The sequence below is a fragment of the Notolepis coatsorum genome (genome assembly GCF_963971535.1).
Source record: "Notolepis coatsorum genome assembly, chromosome: 14".
Taxonomy (NCBI): Eukaryota; Metazoa; Chordata; class Actinopteri; order Aulopiformes; family Paralepididae; genus Notolepis; species Notolepis coatsorum.
The window spans coordinates 64,176,754-64,202,058 of record NC_140178.1 but is presented as its reverse complement, the minus strand read 5'-3'; the positions used below and the strand labels follow the sequence as shown (position 1 = coordinate 64,202,058).

General features: G+C 40.7%; 1 protein-coding gene across 2 annotated transcripts in view; it reads right to left on the bottom strand.

Moving 5' to 3' along the window:
* Positions 1-12,220: 12,220 nt before the first annotated feature.
* Positions 12,221-25,305, bottom strand: part of usp36 (ubiquitin specific peptidase 36) — a 157,096-nt gene continuing 144,011 nt past the window's right edge. For both annotated transcript variants that reach the window (XM_084328388.1, XM_084328387.1), the window contains 2 exons: positions 15,854-15,969; positions 12,221-15,746 (listed from right to left, as the gene is read on the bottom strand). In XM_084328388.1, coding sequence (XP_084184514.1) covers positions 15,618-15,746; positions 15,854-15,969 — 245 coding nt within the window. In that variant the 3' untranslated portion in view covers positions 12,221-15,617. The remainder of the gene's footprint in view (positions 15,747-15,853; positions 15,970-25,305) is intronic.

Here is a 25,305-nt window from a genome sequence, read left to right as displayed (position 1 = left end):
AGGGCTATAAATCACGTTCTGAAGAAAGCTGCAGAAAACGATAAAAACATACTTATACTTTAGACCATATTTTAGTATGAATATGTGAATGAAAAAGTTTACGTTGCTACACCCTGAACAATACATATAGGACATTGAATGGGCCATAATAATGGCAATTTAGCAATAGAATTTAAAAAGTTATAGCCCTGCAAAGAAGGGGAACTTCTCCATAGACAAATAGAGCTGGCGAGGGATGGTAAATTATTAATTTAACCCATGGCGATTAAAGTGTTAAATAGATGTATACTCTGAATAGAAATAAATAAGAGTTTGAAGTTGATATAATGTGCTTGTGTAGTTATTTTTCTGTTAACTTAATCACATGGATTTTAAAACTGAACCTTAAGTTATAGTAACTGCAAATATTTGAGTTGATTAACTTAAAAGAAATGAGGCATAAGAATGACTCAATTTCTTTGAGTTCTGTTAACTTAATCACATGGATTTAAGGTTGACCCTCAAGTCACAGTAACTGACCATATTTGAGTTGACTCCACTTGAGAACCTTAAGTCACAGTAACTGAACATATTTGAATAGCCTTAACTGAGAACTGTAAGTCACAGTAACTGAATATATTTGAGTTGCCTCCACTTGAGAACCTTAAGTCACAGTAACTGAACATATTTGAATTGCCTTCCTTAACTGAGAACTGTAAGTCACAGTAACTGACCATATTTGATTCGACTTAACTGAGAACCTTAAGTCACAGTAACAGACCATATTTGAGTTGCCTTAACTGAGAATTGTAAGTCTTAGCCAACTGAAAACATTTGAGTTGATCAACTTAAAGAATTTGAGGCAGGGGGTTACGTACATTTTTTTAAGTTCTGGAAACTTATTGGGTTTTACAGTGTTGCCTGGTCTTTCCAAAGACCCAAGAGATAATATAATACCCAAGAGATAATATATATATTTGTGGAAAATGCTCCCTCTTGTCTAGCATATTACATGTAAAGGTACTCGGTAGTACCGATGTAATTCGGTTGGTACCCTTAATAGTACCGAGTTCGGTACCCAACCCTAGTGTGTATAGCCTGTCTAATTAAACCTACACCCGGTTATTTAGCTGTACTGTAGTTACAGCTATAATCAGCCTGCTCATTAAAAGGATGACTGGGGCACCATCAGTCGAGGAGATGTGTTGAGATGTGGGCCATCATCCTACAAAACACTTTGCTTTAGCAGCTATTACACACATGCCACCCGGTGGACAAAGCAGGTAACAGCACTTTTCTGTTTGTTTCTCACATAGACTGTACTACTAAAAACCTAACCAATGTCAAATGTCAGCTATGGCATAAATCCAGCAATGAAAATACTGAATATAAAACGTGAACAAAAACATCTCAAGTGGATGAGGTCTTCAAGCATCTTCCCTCAGTGAACCATCAAGCAAGCAGGAAAACAAATCAAATACTAAATAAACTGATTCAATGCAGAAACTCAGAAATTACGATTTAATTTCATACAGTACTGTTTTTGAGCAGAAATGGTCGGGCAGGTTGAGATGTTCTCTGTGGGATATCTTCCCCCAGCTAGACATGGCGCCTCCCATAGAGAACTTTGACTGTGTGTTGGAGGTGGAACTCCCACACACACAGCTTCCAATGCAGCGACAACACATCTCTAATGACTAACTAACTAGTGGGTAAGATAACAATCAAACTTCTGCGGCTATGACTCAACTGAAAAAGTTCACAAAAGGGAATATATAGAGTGAGGAGCAACTACAGGTTTACTGTGATTCACATCCACTCAGAAGGGGCAGATATCCACCTCCTGTTTTCTATAAATGTATTTAAAATTCAAAGTCTCTCAGGCAATGTCAGACCCATGGCAGGTGTCTAGAAGCCAACAAGAGATTCATTTTTTTCTGTGGTTGTTTTTTGAAGACCTGGCTTCAACTTGTCTTATCACATGTGTTCAGAATGACCATCCAAAGCGACTTACAAGTTTTGTACAACAAGACAGCAGAAAGGGTACAACTCTATCAGCTGAGTAACAATGTTCATCAAAGTGTTGTAAGTGTAGGTTAGTATATTAGGACAAGTGAGATTGAATGACTGATTGAAAACTTTAATTAACAGATTTCAGAATGGGGACATTACAGTACAACTTAATAGACACAATTGTTAAGGGGATGCATACCAGAGAAATACTTTCGTCTTGTTTACATCAGGGTCTCCCATTTTCAATTCATAATGACATTTATGACATACACAAAATACAGATATAAAAATCTAATCTAGTCATCTAATCTAACCATGACATTTATGACATACATGACATACAGATATACAGTACTGTTAACAGAGATCCTAACAGTAAATATATACATACGAGGGGGAGGGAAATGTACATTAGGAGGCGGTGGGTGGGTGGGAGGGTGTTCGGACATTTACGGGGGCCAGTTTCGAATTGCAGCCTCCCAAAGGTGCTCTTTGAGAGCGGTTTTGAAGGTGGGTAGGGATTCAAATTTTTTTTACGGCTGTGGGTAGGGCGTTCCACATTGATGTGGCATAATTGCGAAACGTGTTTAGTCCCTTGTTTGAGCCGAATCTGGGTTGCACATGATTTGTGGAACTCCCTCTGGTGTTATGGTCGTGGTATTCACTGACCTTTGGGAAGTACCCCGACATTTACATGGGTACCTTGGTGGTGTAGTGTATCTTGTAGACCAAGCCCATTGCAAGTTGCTGTACTCTGTCGTCTACTCTAAGCCATCCTAGGTTGTCAAAATGGGCTGGGGTGAGGTGTGTTTTAGGAGTAAGGTCAAGCACGGACCAGTTTGTTTTGTGATGTTTGTAATCTTGTTTTTAGTGCCTTTGCACAAAGTGCATGACAGTAAGTATAGTTAGGGTTAGACTTAAATTTTTTTTTAGATAATGATTGAAAAAGTGTGTCTTTAGTCGACGGCGAAATATTGGACGGGTTTCGGCTGTCCTAACTGTGGTGGGAAGTTCGTTCTACCATTGTGGGGCAAGGACCGAGAATAGACGACTTCTCTTTGATGACCCTCCCGGAGCTCGGATAGGAGTAGGTCTGAGGCGGCCAGAAGATGCAGAGCATAGGGGTCTTGAGGGTGTGTAGTTAGAGACCATTGACCGGAGGTAGGTGGGAGCCGTTCCCATCGCCGCACAATATGCCAGGTCGAGGCCCTTGAAGCAGATTCATGCGGCAATGGGGAGCCAGTGCAGGTCCCTGAGAAGTGGGGTGACATGGGCTGACTTCGGTAGGTTTGAGATCAGGCAGGCCGCTGCGTTCTGAACTTCTAAATGAGTTGAAGAGGCTTGGTGGCAGTGGTCGGAAGGCCAGCAAGCAGTGCGTTGCAGTAGTAGAGGCGGGAGATGACTGTTGATTGGACGAGGAGTTGGGTGGCTTCTTTTGTCAGGAAGGGGCGGATCCTTATGACGTAGGCGGTTGCAAAAAAGCAAAAAAAAAGCAAAAATATAAAACAATTACTGTATTTTTTTTTTTTTTTTGCTGAACTTTGTTTTTTATTGTTATTATTATTATTAATATTATAATTATTATTGTTTGTTAGCTACGTTGTTTATTTGTTTTAATTCTTTAGTGTGCACTTTACATTTATTCTTAGCTCTTGTTCTTGTTTGTAATAAATAAAGGTGCAGTACTTTCAGTGGCGGCTCGCCACTGGTGGCGCTAGGGCGCCGACCCACCTGTTAAATGAGAGAAGAAGAAAAAAAAACGTTTGTTTTTTGTTTTATAGCCCTATAAATAATATAAACATGTTTAAAATGAATAATATTTACTCATTTTAAGTATGTTTGTATTTCCAATGCACAATATAACGTTATTATCTAAATAAAAAAAACAGCGTTTTCCAGAGCAGGAAGTGACATCACGTTTTTTTTTTTTTTTTGTATTTCTCGCCCGGGCAAGAAGCGATAGCGCTCTGACTGCGCGTCACAGTTTGATCGCTGTCTCCGTCACAGCCAATCAGTGCATACGGCGTTGTGCGTTGAAATATGACTATTATGTTGGAATCCGAGCGCGATTTGAAGCGGTCTAGAAAGCAGCGTGAACTTCCGTGAGAATTTCCATAGCCGCATTTCGCGGAGACGCTCTCTGATTGGCCGACGCCAGTATTTTTTTCCATGGCAGAATTTCACAGAGACGATCTCTGATTGGCCGAATCAATTTCTAATGTTCCAATTCTAACTTCTAGCTTGGTTCCTGGTACTAGGACTGTTGTTTGTCTTAGAGCGTGCCGTGCCGTGACTGCAAGTTCTTTCTTTAGACTGTTAAGCTTAGGCACTCTTTCAAAGTTGGTTAAGGTTAGAGTTTGTCTTAGAGCATGGCGATAGAACGCCAGGTAGTTTGCAGTCTGTTCGAGCGGAAATGGACAAAGGAATGTACTTGTTGAGTGTTGTGCTAACGTCGACAAGCTCAGCTGAGCTAACACTTGGCTAACAAGCTATATGGCGGATATCAAGCTCTCCTGCCCTGGACGTTTCAACTAAACAGTGAGTCTCTCTCTCTCTCTCTCTCTAACGTTAGTACTAGTACTAGGCTGGTGCGGGCTAACTGGCTATCGTTCTGGGAGCTAATGTTAGTACTAGTACTAGGCTGGTGCGGGCTAACTGGCTATCGTTCTGGCAGCTAACGTTAGTACTAGTACTAGGCTGGTGCGGGCTAACTGGCTTTCGTTCTGGGAGCTAACGTTAGTACTAGTACTAGGCTGGTGCGGGCTAACTGGCTATCGTTCTGGCAGCTAACGTTAGTACTAGTACTAGGCTGGTGCGGGCTAACTGGCTATCGTTCTGGAAGCTAACGTTAGTAGTACTACTAGGCTGGTGCGGGCTAACTGGCTATCGTTCTGTGATTTGTTTACTTGGTAACACGGGTTGCTAAGGAATTTAGGTTCGAGGTTGAAGAAATCTCTCTCTCTCTCTCTCTCTCTCTCTCTCTTCTTAACGTTAACGGTTGTAAATAGTTTTTTTAGGAGCAGTACTACTGCTGGCCATTCATGAAGCGAGACATTGCTGATTGTTTATTTATCGATGGCTCATTGATTTAACTACTGCAGCTCTCTCGGATTGAAAATACGTGGATTATGGCTTGTTCAATATCGTCTATGTTTGAATGAATGAATGAATGAGAACTTTATTAACAGATTGCAGAATGGGTACAATACAGTACGGCTCAATACACACAATTGTTAAGGGGATGCAGACCAGAGAAAGACGTTTGTCTTGTTTACATCAGGGTCCCAGATTTTCGATTCATATCGATAGTTTAATAGCTAGCCTTGGCTCGTTTAACAATATGCAAAATATGTGTACAGCCCTGTACTCATACTGAAGTTATTCTTGGTATATAATAGGTCTGATTGTGTAACGAATCGATTCCACGTCGCGCTGTGTGTGAGAGAGAGAAGGAGAGAGGGAGAGATCTGCCTGTGTTTGGAGACGGGCGAGTTTTGTTTCTAACTTTTCTATTTATATTGTGTTTCAAGTTGTGAATTAGAGTCTAGACTATACTTTATTTGACTGGTTGTGTGTTGTTGTAGTAACAGCTGAGCGACTCGTTCATAAGAGCCGATTCATTGCCGTGAGCGTGAGTCGAATCGCTCACGTCTTGCCATGAGTCTTGCGTGGTACAGTACTGTACTGTACATGTTCGCAAAATATTTGGTATAGCGCCCCTAGTGGCGAAGTACCCAGCGGCCGCCACTGAGTACTTTACTGTATAACTGTTAAGATGTTTTGATTTGGGGGGGGGGGGGGGGGGGGGGGCGCAGTGGTGAAGCTTGCCTATAGGCGCCAAATGTTCTAGGTCTGCTGACACTAACGCACCACACCTGCGAATACAAGACTGTACTTCCTGTGTGTGTGTGTGTGTGTACTTCATGCACAGAGCAAAGAGAGACTGAACTGCAATGACACTGATGGAAGACTGTAAGGGAAATATATCAAACACAAAGGCAGTTGACACCTATGCATCTCAAAAGGCTTTAATGCTAGTCTGGCAACCAAGCCACACCCAAAAGACTCCCATGACAGCTGGTGTACCGTATGATACCGATACCGGTGTCCAGCAAGTAGCAACATCCCTTCTACAGAGTGAGAAAAAGAAGAGAAAATAGATGCACTCCAAGCTAAACATAGTACAAAGTCTCTCTCTCTCTCCGCAGTCAAGAGAGCATCAGTATGTTACCTCTCTTCCCACTAGTAGCAGGCCATTATATAATCCAACCAACTGAACAAAGAGGTATAAACTATGCAACTAAGTATTGCAACCTTTAAATTGGACCTACTGTCTAACACTTTTCCTTTCTCCTCGTCTTGCCTATAAGACTTATCTTTGGAGGACGCAGGACACCCATTTACCCCGTTCCACTGTAATCAGGCAGCAGCGCCAGTGCAGCGCATGAAACATTGCAATAAGGCCATGTTGGTGCTGGTTCTATTTTGAGATGCTCAAACCTAACCAATAAATAATTTAGATGATGCCTATATCATAATCAGGGCCTGTCATGCAGTGATGGTGGCCTGGCATCAAGGGGTGACCACACGTGATTTCAAGTAATCGAATTTCCTGTCAAGGGTGTTCATGTTTATTCTCAGATAAAGGGTGGTTCTACTATGGTTATGCATCATACAACAACTACAAGTCTATTCCAGGACTAGTAAACTGACAGGACCCAATCAATTAGGAGCGGGATAATACTTTAACAATAACAAAATACTTTTAGCATACATTTTCACAAGCTGTACAATTCCATATTCATAATGTTGCCCCCGCTACAGCATGATGCCTGATGCCCTGTAATTAATAATAGAGATATGTTTATAATATCCTATATTAATCTCTCGGAGATTACCCGATTATCAACTGGTTTATAAGAACAGAGATGACTTCACAGTATTCAACGTAACTTAGTGCAAAACACCATTGAGTGACTTCGGATTTCCGATTTGGCATATCGATGTCAGATTGACGTTCCTTTTGATTTGACGAGATTCCACCAAACAAACATTAGCGAGGCGACGTGCGCACGCACGCACTGAATGCATGGAGATTAGAACAACCAGAAAGAGTAGAGAGACTCACCGTAATTCTCCCCTTCCATCCTGGTGCTGATGCTGGGTTGCACTCGCCAAGCACCCGCTGCGATCCCTTCCCGGTGCTGCAGCTGCACACACCCACGTTTCGACTTCACCGCGGTTGTCAACTTGTCAGAAAGCAAAGGCCTACCCTCTCAAACGCTTTGCATATTTCCTGTATTGTATTTATTTTAATTGTGTCGTTGACTCGGACTGGGCTGACTGCTGAGCATAATACATACATACTCATCCACAGAAACAAGACTTCATACATTACCGGCCCCGCCCATCGAATATGATGTCACACGCCGTAATTTACTCCAATTTGCATAAACAGTAAACAGGTGAAGCTGTATACTTCTATGCTATACTGTCTATTACAAGGGTTCGTTCCCACACACCTTCGGTAGGTGTACCTAAAATCCAGTGACTCTTTGAAGCTTATTAGTATTTCTTATCGCTGTAAAAGTATAATTAGGCTGCTGGTTAATGACAAGTATTATAGACAAGCTGAATGGCTTTCAACACACTCCAAAGGTAAGATCTTATTACAGTAATCTTAGTTGAATTTTTATTTAACTATCAGCGGGGGGGGGGGGGTCAGCGGGACTGGGACTTTCAAACCCCTGGGGTGGAGTGGTCTGTTGGTCTGCTACTGTATATTGTGACCTGGTACAGTAATATGCGACATATTTCTCTACAAGTACATTCATTTTAAATGTCAATTTAGACCCAGAGTTCAATTCAGAATATTTCTATAATACTATACAGCTAAACCATGAATATTTGTGAAAACCTGAGACAAGACTGGCGATGTCATCAAGAGAAGAATCCTGGAGCTTTTTCGTAGATTGTGAAAAGGGGAATCTTGCAGACAATACCCATGGTGATTTTACTGGGATATGGGTATATTCTGATTCAGGGCTGTAAGCCATGCATTTAAATACAAGTCATTGGGATTGAATAGCTCAAAGAAAACTTCTGAGCCCACACAAAGTTGGTCACAAATTAATTGTCAATGGACTAAATGTAATTTGATGACATCACAAATTCAAGTCTTGATGCTCTTGATTTCCAACATAGGGAGACACGTTACTGTGTATATATATCCACATCAGTCTGTGTTCCTATTACATGTGTATATATCTAAATATCCCTTTACTACCATGTCTTTATACATATTAATATTACAACTCTGTACATACATCTGATAAGCACTATACTCCGTAGTACTAATTTATACCCAGTTTAATCACTTGTACATTGCATATTACCATTGCACTCTGGATGGATGTCAGCTTTTCGTTGTACTGTACTTCTGCTATATAATGACAATACATTTGAATCTAATCTAAGTTGTTTTATGTTTACAGATGTTGGCTTTGGTTGATCATTGGAAAGCACAATGCAAATTCAGTTTAACCTTTTAAGCTATAGCCCTATTTCGCCTAAAGGTACATGCCTAAGTAAATGGAAGATTGCTCCACTTCTGCAAGGTCAATTAGCATGTTCTTGGTATCTAGGAACATCTAGGGACCTGAGGGTATGTATTTCCAGTGTCAGAAATATTGTGTCTGTTACTAGGCTTGAGTAAATTGTAATGAAGAAAAGGAGAATATAAATTATAATTTATTTTTGCATCTGTGCCGGTGAATAACACCATGTTACAATTGTGCCGTAACCGAGGTCGCTCACTGAGCTCATTCACCACCTTATTGAGATCAAGTGTAAAAAAAATCTAAGCAAATGAATAAAGGGAAGATGATTAAACAGAAGGATTTGTAGATAGTAATAAATGATAATCGATTTTAATTATGAATTCATATTTGACCTTGAACTTATGGTCAAATCATACATCTATGGATAGGGAAAATGCTCCTCTTTCCAATGGTTGAATCTGGATTTAGTCATTTCCTTGCGGTTTTACGATAATTAGCATTTTTTCGATAAATTAGTATTTCCGATAAATCGTATAAAACATCGGTAAAAATGAAAATATACACTTTGACTGCTATTTTTTATAGGGTTATAGTCTTTACTCTAGGCTACAAAAAATAAATAAAAAACACATTAACCTCTTAACACTTTGGTTGCCTAAGGTTAAATTAATGATATACCATAGATTGCCAGCGCTATTTGTCTATGGAGAAAGTCCCCTTCTTTGCAGGGCTATAACTTTTTAAATTCTATTGCTACATTGCCATTATTAGGGCCCATTCAAAGTCCTATATGTATTGTTCATTGTGTAGCAACGTTAAACTTTTTCATTCACATATTCATAGTAAAGTATGGTCTAATGTATAAGTATGTTTTCATCTCTTTCTGCAGCTTTCTCCAGAACGTGATATATAGCCCCAAATGCATTATATTGATGATGAAATACAGTTTGATGGCAATCAGCGCGATATAAAAAATTCCAACTAGACGTACTTCTAGAAGTTACTACACGTCATCTGATGTTGACCGGATGGGCGAGGGGGCGTTTATAATTCCGTGGGCAGCGTTATACCAATCATCTAATGTGGGTCAAATGTTGATAATATCAGTTATTATCGAAGACGGTAACGTTACACGCTGAAACTCACCCCAGTCTCCGCGCGCCGTTGGGCGATCATCGTCGAGTAGAAATTTTATCATTATGGGATATATTATTACCCGGTCCATCTCCAGCTTGTATAATGGTATATACGTCCAAATCATGTTGTTTATCGAGTTATTGGCAATCGATCGCTATGTAGAGTGACGAGCTAGAGTCACGGGACATGTACCGAGTGGCCGGAAGCAATACGGACGTCTAGCAAAACCTCTAATGCGCTTCCTGTTAAGCGCTTGCGCCGATCGGCCACCAGATGGCGCTCCTGAACCGCCAGAGAGCTCAGTGGGTCCTGCTGGTGGATCTCAGGCCAGCGGAGGGACATTATGAATCCGATCGCAGATTTTTGAAATATTGATATAAAGACGACGTACAGCGTCCCCCGGCAACTTTGGCATGGCCAGCAAAGACGTCTAAAGACGGCTCCCGGCAGTCAAAGTGTTAACACATTGGTCGCCAAGAACGAGTTACGCTGTTTTTGCCCGCCATGCGTTGCAAGAACGACTTGCGCCGTTTTTGGGATCAATATTTAATTTTTTTGCCATGGCATTCATAATTCATCCAGCCAACCTCCGGACTGCAGCGGGACCCTGAATGAGATTGCAACGCCTCAATACCGCCGCCTGGTGGATGGTCAGGCGAGTTACACTCTTGCCAAAACCGGAAGTGGTGATTGGTGCGTCGAGGAAATCCCTCCGGCAGTCACATCTTGTTACGTGGATCCAGACAAACACTATAGTGCATTTGGATCGCTTTCTAAGCGTAATCGATATGATTTCAGCGTTTATTGCGCCATACAAACCGGAAATGGATCTAGTAGATCGGCGTCAAATAATTGGGATCTTTTTCCTCCAGTCTCATCGGCGAACAGTAAGAGGACAGTAACGTTAGTTTCAGCCCGATTGTTTATTCATTTCACTGCAAACCATCTGATCAATATATCAACCCATACTAAATAAAGCCGTTACTGACGATCAAGGAATTATAAACGACCCCCCCCCTTTCCTTCACGCATGATGAAGCATAATGTATACCGATCATATACATTTGAATTTTTTAATATAGCGTGTATAGGAAAGAAACGCCAATCGATAATCTATCATATGCATCAGGGCCTATAACTCTCGTTTTTGGAATTACAGCAGAAAAGCTTAAAAACACACTTATATTCTAGACGGTATTAACACAACAATGTATGAATGAAAAAAAATAACGTTCCCACATCCTGAACGATAATCGACGTTGAATGGGCCATAGTAATGTCAATATAGCAATACAATTTAAAAAGTTATAGCCCTGCAAAGAAGGTAAACATCTCCATAGGCTTTCAACGGTGGCAGACTGGGTACAATGATGGGCACAACCCCCGGCGCCCAATGTGTTAACATCCAAGGGCCCACATGTGGATGATTCACGATGCCACTTTGCCGACCTCTAGTGGCTCGGGTGTGCATTTCTTTTATATAGATAGAATTAAAGCCCTATTTGTTGCCTGTCGATTGCCCTTTCAGGTGACAAAATCCTATAGGGGGACCTTAAGGCTTAACAGGTTAAGGGTGTTTTTAGGCTAAACTGTAGTTTAGATGAATAAACAATGATATTGATGCCAGTCTCCCTGTGAGTGGCTGTCCTGGAGTGATGACCGGAGTGCTGGACGTCCCGTGATGACACCCACCCAGGATGCGATCCCCCTCTGCGTGCCCCCCTATCTCCGGCCGGAGTGCTGGACGTCCCATGATGACACCAACCCAGGATGCGACCCCCCTCTGCGTGCCCCCGTCTCCGGCTGTCTCGTAGTGATGACCGGAATGTTCGACGTCCCGTGATGACCGGGAGGATGTGACCCTCTGCGTCGCCTCCTGTCTCTGGTCATCACTCCGAGACAGCCGAAGACAGAGTGTAGAACGTCCCGGGAGGACGCACCCCTGTGCCTCAACTAGAGCCGCTATCAGCTCTATGTTTAATTTTTAAAAATGTTCAGTTGCTATCGCATGCACTCATCTGTGTTTCACTACACACATGGGTGCATGCTTACCAGCTGTTCGCCTGTTTTTAATGCAACACTAATATCACCGACATTTAAGATAGGAGATCCCCCCTTGAATTGGCCCTTCTAAGGTTTCTCTCCTCCACATTGCCTGTGGTGCATTTTTTCCTATGGTTAGGTTTTAGTGAGTTTTTCCTTACCTTCGTGTGAGGTACGTCTGGGAGTGTTGCATGCATTTATTATTTATTTTGAGTTTATGGACCTTATGGTATTCTTGTTTTTTCTTGACTTACTGTTTTTTCTTCTTGACTTGTTTAAAGAAGACGTGTCTCTGTTAAGCACTTTGAGTTGCACTCCCGTGTATGAAAGGTGCTATATAAATGATTATTATTATTATGTATGTTCCAACTATAAAACAGAAACATTGTCTTAAATTAAGAGGCAAAAAAAAGAGTAGAATGCATCAGCGGACACATAAGAAAAACAAATAGACTATTGTCACAAAAGTCACAACTTTATTGCACCTGTATAGCTAGCTATCATATCTTTTGGTAAGAGCCACCTTCATTATGAAATGTCTCTCCCTGGTCAGAAAAGGCGGTGCAAATTATAGAACAATCAATGCCAACGTGGATCATTCATTCACACCAATAAATGTTCGTCAAGTTTCTTTGAGAGTCCTAAGTCAACTGTCACAACACATTTTACGAAACTCAACTGTCAAAACCTTGTCTTGTAACTGTACATGCTACAGTGACATTAGGAAGGTCTTGCAACTGTACAGGCTAGTGACATCCGGAAGATCTTGCAACTGTACACACTAGTGACATCCGGAAGGTCTTGCAACTGTACACGCTAGTGACATAGGGAAGGTCTTGCAACTGTACACGCTAGTGACATCTGGAAGGTCTTGCAAAACATAACTCTCATACCGTAAACACGAATGAACAAACACATTTGCAGATACATTCTCAAGTTTACAAACCAACTGATTTGAGTATTAGTAGCACATTAAAAGATGTTTTTTCGCTTCTTTAAATTATGTACTTTAACATTAAATCCTATACTTCCTTTTTTAATAGCCAATTTAAGGCAAGATCTCTATAGTGAAAGTAAATGGCTGGGCAAATCTTTACAGCGATGGAATAGAACACCGGAAGCACAAGGTGGAATTGTACAAATCTTCTACACTGGCAAAGCGTCTGGTATAATGACAGTAATACGGCATCTACATACGGTATCTGTGCCCGGATGGAAGGTGATCCTGTGTCTTCCACCCCCCCCCCCCCCCAAAGTGCTCATATAAAACCATTTCAACAGGATAAAACTGTATATGGCGTGAGGTGGTCCAGGGAGAATGACATGATCTGACACGGTGGGACAGGAGGCGTTATAGAGGATATGTTCTGAGAGTAGATGACAGGGCAAAGCCCAGTTCCAAGTGACCAGCTTGATGTCAAAATTGCATAGAGATATAAAGATAGGGGAAATAAATTACTAGCATATGACAGCCTCATTCTAAGACAAAGCCAGGAGTATATAACCCAATCTTTTTTTTTCTTCTTCATTTTCATTTCAATCATTTTCAAGAACAGTTCTGTGTTAAGGCCTGTGAATGAAGGAGAACACCATAATGTATATAAAAATAGAACAGGAAACACAACAAATCTAAATCCCCAGTGTTGAGCTTTGAATTGCAGAACAGGTGAGCCTGGACAGGAGACTGAATTCTGCCCAAAGTCATTAATCAACTTTTTTAAATGTTCACATTTCAACACCCCCACCACACTCACTTCACATACAAACTGACCTTTCAAAGCCCATCCCTCTTTTCTTGATCCTCCAATCACAACTGTTGCTTCCCTCGGACAAGAGAGAAGCAACAGTTGTGATTGGAGAATCAAGAAAAGAGGGCTGGGTTTGAGAAGGGTCAATTGGACTCATCGCCGACAGAATTGAACAATTAGTACGTGAACAAAGCCAGTGGATACGGGAGCAGATTATGTCTTTGTCAGACTTTATGCCCAATGTATTCAGCATAAATGTCATAACCAGCTAAGATCAATACAGCCTGTTGGACCATTCTTTTATCTTTTAACATTTTGTCATGTGTAATTCTATTAACTAAATCCAGTCCAATATTTGCAATCAAAAAAAGAATTATTATATAAAAAAAAAAAAAAAAAAAAAGTTGAATAAAATAAAATAAAAATAAAGTTAAATATATACAAATTGTGTTAACTAAACAGTTAATCTTCCGGTAGTAATATATAGAATGGTTTTAAGTGATGTACCATGGTTGTCTTTAGGTAGATGTCTTGTCATTTCTAGCAACAGTATCATCACATTATACAACCAGTCAGACGCTTCCGTCAAATCATTAGTAGAGCAGCCCGACTTAGTTCAGCATTCGACTTACGGTAGTTCAGAGTTGGACGATGTTCCACTGGCATTCCACTGTCAAATATCTCTGCCAAAACAGGAATGAAACTAACCGGTCTTATTCGTATAATTTTCCCTTAACATATTGAATAAATATTATATTATTGTTCACCCCATACAGTATTTATTTGTCTACAAATGAAAGATATGTTGAAAAATAAAATTTCACAGCATCTGTGCAGCCTTGTTTATTCACTTTGTCCATGGAAGCGACAATGAACGCAGCCATACAATGTATGATTTCCTTACGCAGAGAATACAGAACTATAGTCTATAAGCTTAATGTTTAGTTGAATTGACTCCATTCAAAGTTATAGCCACATTTTCTTTCAAACTAATTTGGTCACAGATGTCCAGATTTGGTAGACATTTGTGCTCTGTTGGGCAGAGGTGTTCAGCAGGCTGTGACGTACAGATGTAGAGACAGCGCTGCGTAGGAGTGAGAGTTCAACATTGCTAAAGGAGTGTTTTTTTGGGGGTGGTCAAAAATATTTCAAACTAAAGAGAAGTCGGATTTATTTAAATTTTCAGCAGAAATATTTGTTTCATCGTTAAGCGTAGGTTTGATTTACTAAAAAGGTTTTAATGCCCAATTTTAAATCATAATTTTAGTTAACTATATTAACCTTGTTGTATGAACATAAAAGAATAAAATCTGAAAATAACTAAATCTGAAAATTAACAAGACAAAGAGTCTAAAAGCCCCACTAGAGGCCAACCGGACCAAAGTGGTATAAACCCACCGACATTGCCATCGCAAGCAGGGCTAAAAAATATATATATATAAAATAGGGTGAATAAGCTTGACTGGCTAAACTATTTGGTATCTTCTCCATATTTTGGTAAAAAAGTAATTGATGGAAATGGTGGATGGGAATAAAAAGGCCCACTTGTAAAAGGGCCAAACTTACTGAACCCTCAAGTCTGCCAAGGCAGCACATTTTTTGTACTGTATATTAACTTTGTGTATTAACTTTGTGTATATGCCAAGATGGCCAAGTGTTCCAAGTTATGCTATTATTTATACTCAAATTTTGGCATCATTTTACACATTTGCTATACTGTATGGTGCAAATAATGTGATACAAGCTCAGGACTTTCAGAGCCATCACTAAGGCCCATACAAGTTGCAAACATAGGAATTCGTGGCACAATAAAGGTTTATGCAGAGATAATATGCAGAGAGCAGCTGGAGCTACTAGATGTAATATATTCAGATTACAAAGGGGGTTATGAGTGGTGGGTTCCCTCAGCCCACTGGCACTGAAGCCTGAAGACACCCTCTCACGTCCGTCAGTTCAGACACGTCATTCATTGAAGAGACGAGTGTGAAACAAACACTGAGCAGTCCGTCTCCCTTGAGTTTGGCCTGTATTACCGTTATTCGGGGTATGAACTGGGCAGACGAAAAGGTACAAAAGTTGGGCAATTATCTGTTGTCTTAAAATCTCCATTCAGCATCTTCCACAGTTGCCTGGGCCATTAGCGGCGGATCCCAAAAACCCTCTTCCCAGGTGTAACCGACCACTTGTTCCGCCTGTCCTGGAACTTCTGGAAGAGGTTACTACCACTCCTCCATTTCTCTCTTTTAAAGTTTTTCATTTTCTTCACCTGTTCGTAGAGGAAAAGAATGAGAAGTGAGAAATCTGGGGCATTGTCTAATAGGGTTTTCCCCATAGCATTAACTAACCCACTGTATCTTTTAGCCTTACTCTTACCTTTCCACAGTCAAATTCTTCATCCCACTCGTCAATCACTGTGTCGTGTTTGCCATGGTGGACATCCTCAATGGCATCTCTGCTGATGGCAGAGGCTTCTCCATCCCAACTGAGGACTAGAAAGCACATGCGCAGATCAAAACAGCCACATAAGGACTGGGTGCACGCCATACATCACTTGACTCCACAATCATGGCATTTCTTCATAGAAACCAGGGTTCATATTCACAAAACACACAAGTACTGATCTAGAGTGAGCTTCAATCCGTTATAAATACAGTCATGTCATGAACACAAGTCACGTGTGCCTGGTCCCTTACCCCAGATCAGCACTCTTACTCTAGCAAGCTTTGTGTATGTGGGTCCAGAGTTGTGCCACTCAGAACCCTGATACGGCTTCATTAACCTCATTAAAACATCACATAGGTTCAACCTTAAAGTAGTGTTGCATGATACACTGATACTAGAAAAGTATTGAGATACCCAGCTGTTAAAAATGGTTCAATAATCAGTATTAGTATCGATACTTTTAGAATAGCCTGATGCTGTATTTTCTATGAGTTGAGTGGATGCCCGTCAACAGTGTCAGCTGAACACACACAAAGAAAGGAAAATAGTCACAGATATCGCCAAATGTCTTAATACAACGTTTCTGAATGGACATTTGGATTAAACCAAGTTGTATGCAGAGATGAACGCTCTTTCCCAGCGGAACACAAATTAACGTTACACAGGTCGTGCTATGCATGCTTAGCTTGCCAACGTTAAGATTTTATTCAAAAGGAAGATATTGATTTACATGTGTATATATTCTTTTTTAATACAATCCTATCTCCTGTGCTGGCACAAACACTAACGGTGTGGTGTGGAGAGATGACACATAATAACAAATGGACATTAGCTATAGTATATAGCTCAGCAGCTGTAACAGATTCATTTTATTATTTACGTTTCAACAGCATCAAAATATTCATTATAATTAATGAAAGAATTTCATAAATAATTTTACATGTTCCGTGATCTAATAATATATTCCATAACTTTTTCTAATATTTTAGGTTTTTGCTGTGGTATCGCTTTAGAATCAGTATCGTGATGGTATTGGCATCGAAGTAAAAATGTTGGTATCGTGACAACACTACCTTAACACATTGAGTGCCAGCGACGACATATGTCGTTTTATCAGCCCCCCTGGTGAGTGCAGACGACGACAAATGTCGTTTTATATTTATTTATTAGCTATCTGAATTCATATTTCATCAACCGAGTCTCCCGTTGGTACAGCAGCCCCTCCAGGATCTCAGATGGGAAAAAAGCGCCCCCTATCGTCTATCCCTGTGTAACTGCAGGTCAGTCGATTAGACTGACCTGGGATCTGTAGATCTGTAGAGGTGGAGCCAACTGGCTCCATTGTGCAGGGATTAAAGCAAAAAAAAATCTCCTGACTGAACTTTTTTTCAGGCCAAGTCATATTCTTATTTTAATCTCCACTATTTTTTTTAATAGCGTTAGCGTTTTAAGGGAGCCTACTTGTAGAGCCTACTGTCCTGACTGTGACTATATACCCTACTGTTGTGGTTGTTGTGCCAGGCAGGGAGGCTGTGTGCTGGAGAGCGTGAATGCAAGTCTTGTGGCTAGCTTCTGATTGATGGCGAGCTAGCACCCCTTTCCCATTACTTTGAACCATGAACTAAGCGGCTTGTTATCATACAAACAAGGGACTAAACACGTTTATCAATTATGCCACAACAACAATGGACAGTCTCCTCCCCACCGTTTGTATATATTTTTTACCACCCACCCACCCCCTCCTAATGTACAGTCTCCTCCTCATCATATGTATATATGTGACTCGACGTGACCAAACCCGATTTGATCCGGTGAGAAACAAGTGCCAGAAAAGGAACAATTGTCTTGCTCTTCAGAAAATCGAAAAAATCGAAATCTGTTTTTTTTTTACATCTTTGAAATGTCAATAATGTGTTCTCTTATTTGCCCTTATTTGCAAACTTAAATACAACTTGTAAATGAGGTAATTATTGTTATATAGTTCGACAGGAACAGTGTATTGCACTACCAAAGCTAACTAGCATGTCCCATATGCTCTGTAAATAACTATGTACAGATACCGAGATGTCACTCCATGTTACCTGCTACCTGTTACTGCACAATGTTGTTTACTTCTTTTGATTCTATTATATGTACCACTGTATTGCACATCGTTGCGGGCAAGACCACCCGCATTTCATTGTATACCTGTATGCCGTGACAATTAAAACTCTTGACTTGACTTGACAGTATTGTCTCTCAATACTGTGGAAAAACTACAGGTGAGGGCATTTACGGTGTGGGTCTGTCAGCTTAACAGGTACTTAAGAGGTGTTGAAACACACAGCCAAACGCTCTCCTTTCTTAGCAGGGAGAAGAACAATGTTTATACACTTTATCTTAATGTTATAAGTTATAGCAACGCAACAAACGCAGTGTCCTGTCCATATAAAAAAGATTAAACAACATTAAAACACATTTAGAATGTCACGAATTTGATGAGCGAACGAATTTCATTCGAGTGAATTTATTGCAACCTAATGGTATAAGAAGTAAATTCATTCAATAGGGAAACTCAAAGAAAATAACAAACAACTTATTATCATTATAGGACGCGTTGGTTGTTGTTGTAGACGAACGCGCGCTGGCAATTCATTTGATGACAAGACAAACGTCAAGGGGTCTGCATCCCCTTAACAATTGTGTGTATTGAGCTGTACTGTATTATTGCAACTTGGCTTGAATCCGCAGCAATAAGCCAGATAAACAAAATTTTATTAACGCGCCTCGTTAAATCCTCCGCTGTTTCCTCTCTCTCAGTGCTCCACTGTCCGGCTGGCTGCTCTGCCTGTCTGTCTGGCTACTCTGATCCAATCACATTCAGCGTTTCTCCCCCCCCACCCACAGTCTGCGAATCAGAGCAGAGTAGGGCGGGTTTTCACGGAATGGAAACAGTCTCTTTGCTTGTGAAGAGTGGCAGAAACGCAGCTACGAAACAAAACAGTTATTTTGATGCAGCCTCTTTGGTTTAGTGAGTTAACAGAAGGTTAACCTTTCACTACCACTAGGGATGCCCCGATCGATCGGCCCCCGATCGTTATCGGCCGATAATCAGTATAAATATGCGATCGGGGAATTCCGATAATTAGTCATATTCGCCGATCACGGAAACTGATCAAGTGGATATCTCACTCGCTTGTCTCAGACGCACAGGACCTGCAAACTGCTCCTCCTCCCTAGCCCCGCCCGTACCCGTGTAGAGTTTGTAAACACGGAGGCGGACCTCCTCTGCTGAGTCTAGATAGTGCATTCGACCTGAGCTAACGTTAGCTACCTAGCTATCGTTACTGTTTAAACAAAATTACCCAGTCAACTATTCACTTTTAGTAGGCATTGTCTAACGGTATTTAGCCGGCTAGCTACTGATAGCTCCGGATATCAACAAATGCCCCAGGAAGTCCAGTAGCGCATGTTGATATCTCCGTTAGCGTGCGTTAGCTTGCGTTAGCTGACGTTAGTTCACGGTTCAAAACGAAATGTCCGATTGAACTAAATAGTTGTCTTAACGTCATCTAGCCGGCTAGCAGTAGCTACAGATAGCTCCTGATATCAATGTCTTATAACATTGATTGAATGCGTATTCGAGCTGAGGGCTTGCTGAATGTGAAATGACCAAAGCATAACGTTACCAATAGGGTCCCGCTGCAGCGCCGGAGAATCCTTTTTGGAGCTAGGGCTACTAGAGTACACACAGACAGTGGAGCTGTTTGCAGATAGCGAGCATTTTGACTTGTTGCGTGGTGGCGATGTCTCGCAGATAATACAACTACAAGTCTAATTATATAATATATATATTTTATTAAAAAAAAAAAAAAAAAACTTTTTATATAAAATAATTTTTAATTTCTTTTTAATCAAAAACGATCGGATCGGTATCGGCGGATATGGCTCACGACGATCGGTAATCGGTATCGGTGGCAAAAAACGTGATCGGGGCATCCCTAACTACCACACTACAGAAGGTTAACCCTTTCACTGCCACACTACAGAAGGTTAACCCTTTCACTGCCACACTACAGAAGGTTAACCTTTCACTACCACACTACAGAAGGTTAACCCTTTCACTGCCACACTACAGAAGGTTAACTTGATTGATTGATTGAAAACTTTATTAACAGATTGCAGAATGGGTACAATACAGTACAGCTCAATACACACAATTGTTAAGGGGATGCAGACCAGAGAAAGACTTTCATCTTGTTTACATCAGGATCCCCCATTTTCAATTCATCATAGAAAATAATGTTATGAATGCCCGAAAACATTTGTGATGTCACAGTATGATGTCATAATCAAACATTCTAGAACATTTGTGTATCTATTCAACAATTCTCTCACAGCTACAGAAGGTTAACACTTTCACTGCCACACTACAGAAGGTTAACCTTTAAATCTAAACATCTAAATGCTTATTGATGTAGTGTGTAGTGTGTCAATAGTTCAATGTACAATTGTGTTTGTTTGTACAGTGTCTCCTCCCCCCCCCCCCTCAATGTACAGTGTTACTTGTTTATACAGTGTGCCCCCCGCCCCCCCCCCCCCCCAACCACCTCCAATGTAAATTACCCAGTATGGTTGTCAATATCCCAATGTACCCAACCCCCCCCACCCAACCTCCAATGTACAGTTTCTACGTCAAATGTATATACTCCCTTTTCTTGACTCCTTCTGTATCACAAACAGTACTGTATTTGCAAATCTGGTATGTCATAAATGTATAGATGTAGCAGTACTGACTATCTGTATGTCATGTATGTCATATATGTCTATATGAATTGAAAATGGGGGACCCTGATGGAAACAAGACAAACGTCTTTCTCAGGTCTGCATCCCCTTAACAATTGTATGTATTGAGCCGTACTGTATTGTACCCATTCTGCAATCTGTTAAATAAAGTTTTCATTCATTCATTCATTCATTTCCTTCAGCCAATACCTTGACCCCCAACATTACATGGCTTATGTGAGGCTTCCAACAAACCTTTCACTACCACACTACAGACGGTTAACCCTTTCACTACCACACTACAGAAGGTTAACCTTTCCTTATAATACATTTACATTTAGTCATTTAGCTTTTAGACTTACAAGGCAAATACTTCAACTGCCACAACAACTTGCCACAAGACAGAGTCATTGCCATAACAAAAGAGCCTGATGCAAGGTGTTAATGTCCCCAGAGAGAGGGGGGCCATGGAATACAATGCATTCTGGGTAGGGTTGTAGTTGATTAAATCACAGGTGTGAACCTCTCCACAAGTTCGAAGACCATTCATCTCTGAATGCCTTTACTGATATCTCCATGATTCATAGGATGTAGCTTGCAAAATATCCCACCAAAATGTTCAAGTGATGGCTTATTTTTAAGGTATGAATCTGTACTTTCACAATATGTAAAAAAAAAAAAATTGGACCTTACCTCAACAAGTCCCGCGCCCCCATGCCCAGTCACATATTTACTGTTAGCAGGGCTGTACGCTAAGCTTTTTCACTAGGGGCACACTTGCCCCTAAATGAGAAATTTAGGGGCAAATAATATTTTTTAGGGGCAAATTTTTAAATAACTATTTTACCATTATAGTAGGGCTGGGCGATATGGCCTCTAAATGATATTGCGATATTTTTTGGCCATATCACGATACACAATATATATCGCAATATTTTGACATTTCCTAAAGCACTTAAAAATGCTTGATTTAACCCTTTGATGCATACAGTCACGCCAATATGATGATTATAATAAGTCCCTGCAACATATGTTTGCATTATTAAACCATGAAGATGCTTTAAAAAATAATTTAATGAAAATGTACTAAGAGTAGTCTACTGACACTAATAAAAAAAATTATTTACATCTAAGACTATTTATATAAAAACTCTTGGGTGCCCTTTTTTTGCACAGTACTGTGTTTTCTATCCACTTTAGCCAAACACACACACACACATATATATATATATATATACTACTGTGAGAAAATAATAATTACACACAAAGGGATAATGGCTTATAGCAGACTTAATGATTTTAGAATATTTCAGATAATGAAATTAAATGTTTATCATCAACTATCCAGTTAGTATTTATACCGTCTGTAACGTTTGGCTACTTTAAATCATTGAATGTAGAGAGAGAGCGAGAGAGAGAGAGGGGGCGAGAACGCACAAGAGCCAGCCCCCCCCCCCCCCCCCCCCCCCGGGTTTTGTTCTAGGTTCGCGTTTTGATCGTCTAAGCTGCCGTAGGTGATGACGTCACACTCGAATGTAAACAGGAAGAGTCTAACACGGAGATGGAAAGTCACAGTGGATGATATACAGAAACGAATAACTAATAAATATGAAGTTATGTTTAAACTTCTGTTGTCAAGCGTTGTCACTTGTCAATATAACCCACCCCCTTTCCTCACTTTTCCACCGTCCCTGCTTCACTCGGGACCACCAGCTAACGTTAGCCTATAGCTCCGCCGTCCCTGCTTCACTCGGGACCACCAACTAACGTTAGCCCATTGCTCGTGTCAATTAAATTGCATGTTATTAAATGTCCGCGCTGGTCTGTCTAATGAAATTACAACCGCAACATTATGTCGCCTGTACAGCCCTGGTTGTAGGCTAATGTTAGTGTAGTGAAATGCGAATGAAGGGGTGAAATCACTATTCGCAAGCTTGCGAGTAGATATAATTTTTCATTCGCACCGGCCAAATTAGGGGGCAATTTGCGACGATCTCGTCGCAGCGTACAGGCCTGGTTAGGATCTCTGGGTAACAGTACTGTATATTTGATTATCATATATGTGACAAATGTAACAGTACTATACCTGTAAGTCAAGTATGTCCCCATGTCATAAATGTCATGATGTCATGTATGTTGTGTATGTCATAAATGTCACTATGAATTGAAAATGGCGGACCCTGATTATGTAAACAAGACAAACATCTTTCTCTGGTCTGCATCCCCTTAACAATTGTGTGTATTGCTACTGGATTTACCAGATCCAGAGTGAATGAATGAAAACTTTAGTTAATACACAAGACCCTCTTCTTGGGACCAAGTAAGGTTGTCGATAATCCAATGTACAGTTACCCCACCCCGCTTACCCAACCACCTCCAATGTACCACCCCACCCACCCAACCTCCTCCAATGTATATACTCTCTTTTTTAGACTATTTTTGTATCACAAACAATACTGTATTTGTAAATCTGGTATGTCATAAATGTATAGATGTAGCAGTATTGTCTATCTGTATGTCATGTGTGTCATATATGTTATGATGAATTGAAAATGGGGGACCCTGATGTAAACAAGACAAAAGTATTTCTCTGGTCTGCATCCCCTTAACACTTTGAGTGCCACTCACGAGATTTCTCGGTTTTTTTTATAGGTGGTTGCATGCCACTCACGAGATTTCTCGGATTTTTAATTTTATTTTGCGATCTGAAAAATTATTGCATCACCCGAGCCTACCCGAGTATAGCCGAGGGGCGCCGGCGATCACTGTGGAAAAAAGCGCCCCCTGTCGTCTCCCAGATGACATAAGTGATTTTGGAATGGACTCAATGAAAATTAATGGGGAAAAAAATCCGGTACTCCACATTTTCCAGTTCACTGATCCAGCCGGGGTTACTAGAGTTCATTCTGGAGCCTCAGATCCCCGCGGATCATGGAGTTCTACTGTATCGCGTTGTATCCATACACGTATCGATTTTTTCGAATGGTGATCAGGAATTGGAATATACCAGTTGGATACCATCTGATGTCAGGTAAGGACTCTATGTTATCAGTGGTAGGATAATCAGAGTAAGTTTGATGAAGTTATAAGCTGTTTTGTGAAATGTCTTCTTTCGGTTTCACTGTAAAAGTCTGTGAGGAAATCAACGGAGCGATTATCAGTGCGCGGACGTAATGTGCGTGCGTGCACGTATAATATTGATCATCTAGCGTTTATTTGAAAACGATTCATAAAAAGGCTGACGAATATCAACGTTGTGGAATATTCCACTAAAAGACGATTTTCATAGAATGCTCCAGAATGAGCTGTTTTTTATATCAAAACGGGGGCTTTTCTAACTGCTCTGAAACGGCAACGACGCGATAAAAAAACAATCTGCCTTCACAGCACTGACTGGAAAATAGTCTTTGATAATGCAATGGGCAGATTAGACATATAGCCATAATTTATAACATAGATTAGGCGATATTAACGTTAACATTGGCGCCGATGGCGGCATTCAAGCGGTAAAACGGAAAACCAGGCGTGGCGCTGAAAGTGTTAACAATTGTGTGTATTGAGCCGTACTCTATTGTACCCATTCTGCAATTCTGTTAATAAAATGTTCAATCAATCAATCAATATTTAACAGATTGCAGAATGGGTACAATACAGTATGGCTCAATACACACAATTGTTAAGGGGATGCAGACCAGAGAAAGAAGTTTGTCTTGTTTACATCATCAGGGTCCCCCATTTTCAATTCATAGTGACATTTATGGCATAGGGACATACTACAGTCTACAGGTATATAGTACTGTTACATTTGTGACATATACGATATGCAAATATACAGTAATGTTACCCATATATCCTGACAAGAGATTATACATATGATGGGGAGGAGACTGTACATTAGGAGGGGGTGGGTGGGTGGGGAAAATATACAGTACTGTTACCCATAGATCCTAACAGAGATTACATACATGATATGATGGGGAGGATACTGTACATTAGGAGGGGGTGGGAGAGAAATATACAGTAGTTACCCATAGATCCCAACAGATTATATACATATGATGGGGAGGAGACCGTACATTAGGAGGGGATGGTAGAAAAAAGATATACGGTGGGGAGAGAATATATGGTGGGGAGGAGACTGTCTACAGATACACCTGTGTGATGTTGCTACGGAGTTAAGCTAATAAACTTATACTCACAACCACAGCAGGGGACTCACGTATTGTACTGTGAAGTAACACGACAATGACAAAAGTGTTGTTTCTGTTTTTGACATAGTTGCGGCACACGGAACAAGTTAACAACTCACCACTACAGCCCCCAGTAGCGCTGCCTAGCCAGTCTCTTCAAACGTCCTCTCCTCTCTAAACTTTCTTTTGTTAGGTGGTGCCGCTCATCCTTTTCATCTGAGAACCCTGCGGTGGGTTCTCTTTTTAGTGGCCGGCTTACTCCTTCCATTTAACCGACGCTATTAAGCTAACGTTAGCTAATCGGTATAGCAGCGAGTGCAAGCAGCGTGGTATAAACAAACAAATAAACAAACAAACAAACAAACTAGGTCAACAAGCAGTTGACTTGACGCGCAAGGCTGCAAAAAAGGCGACTTGTTAAACCAAAAC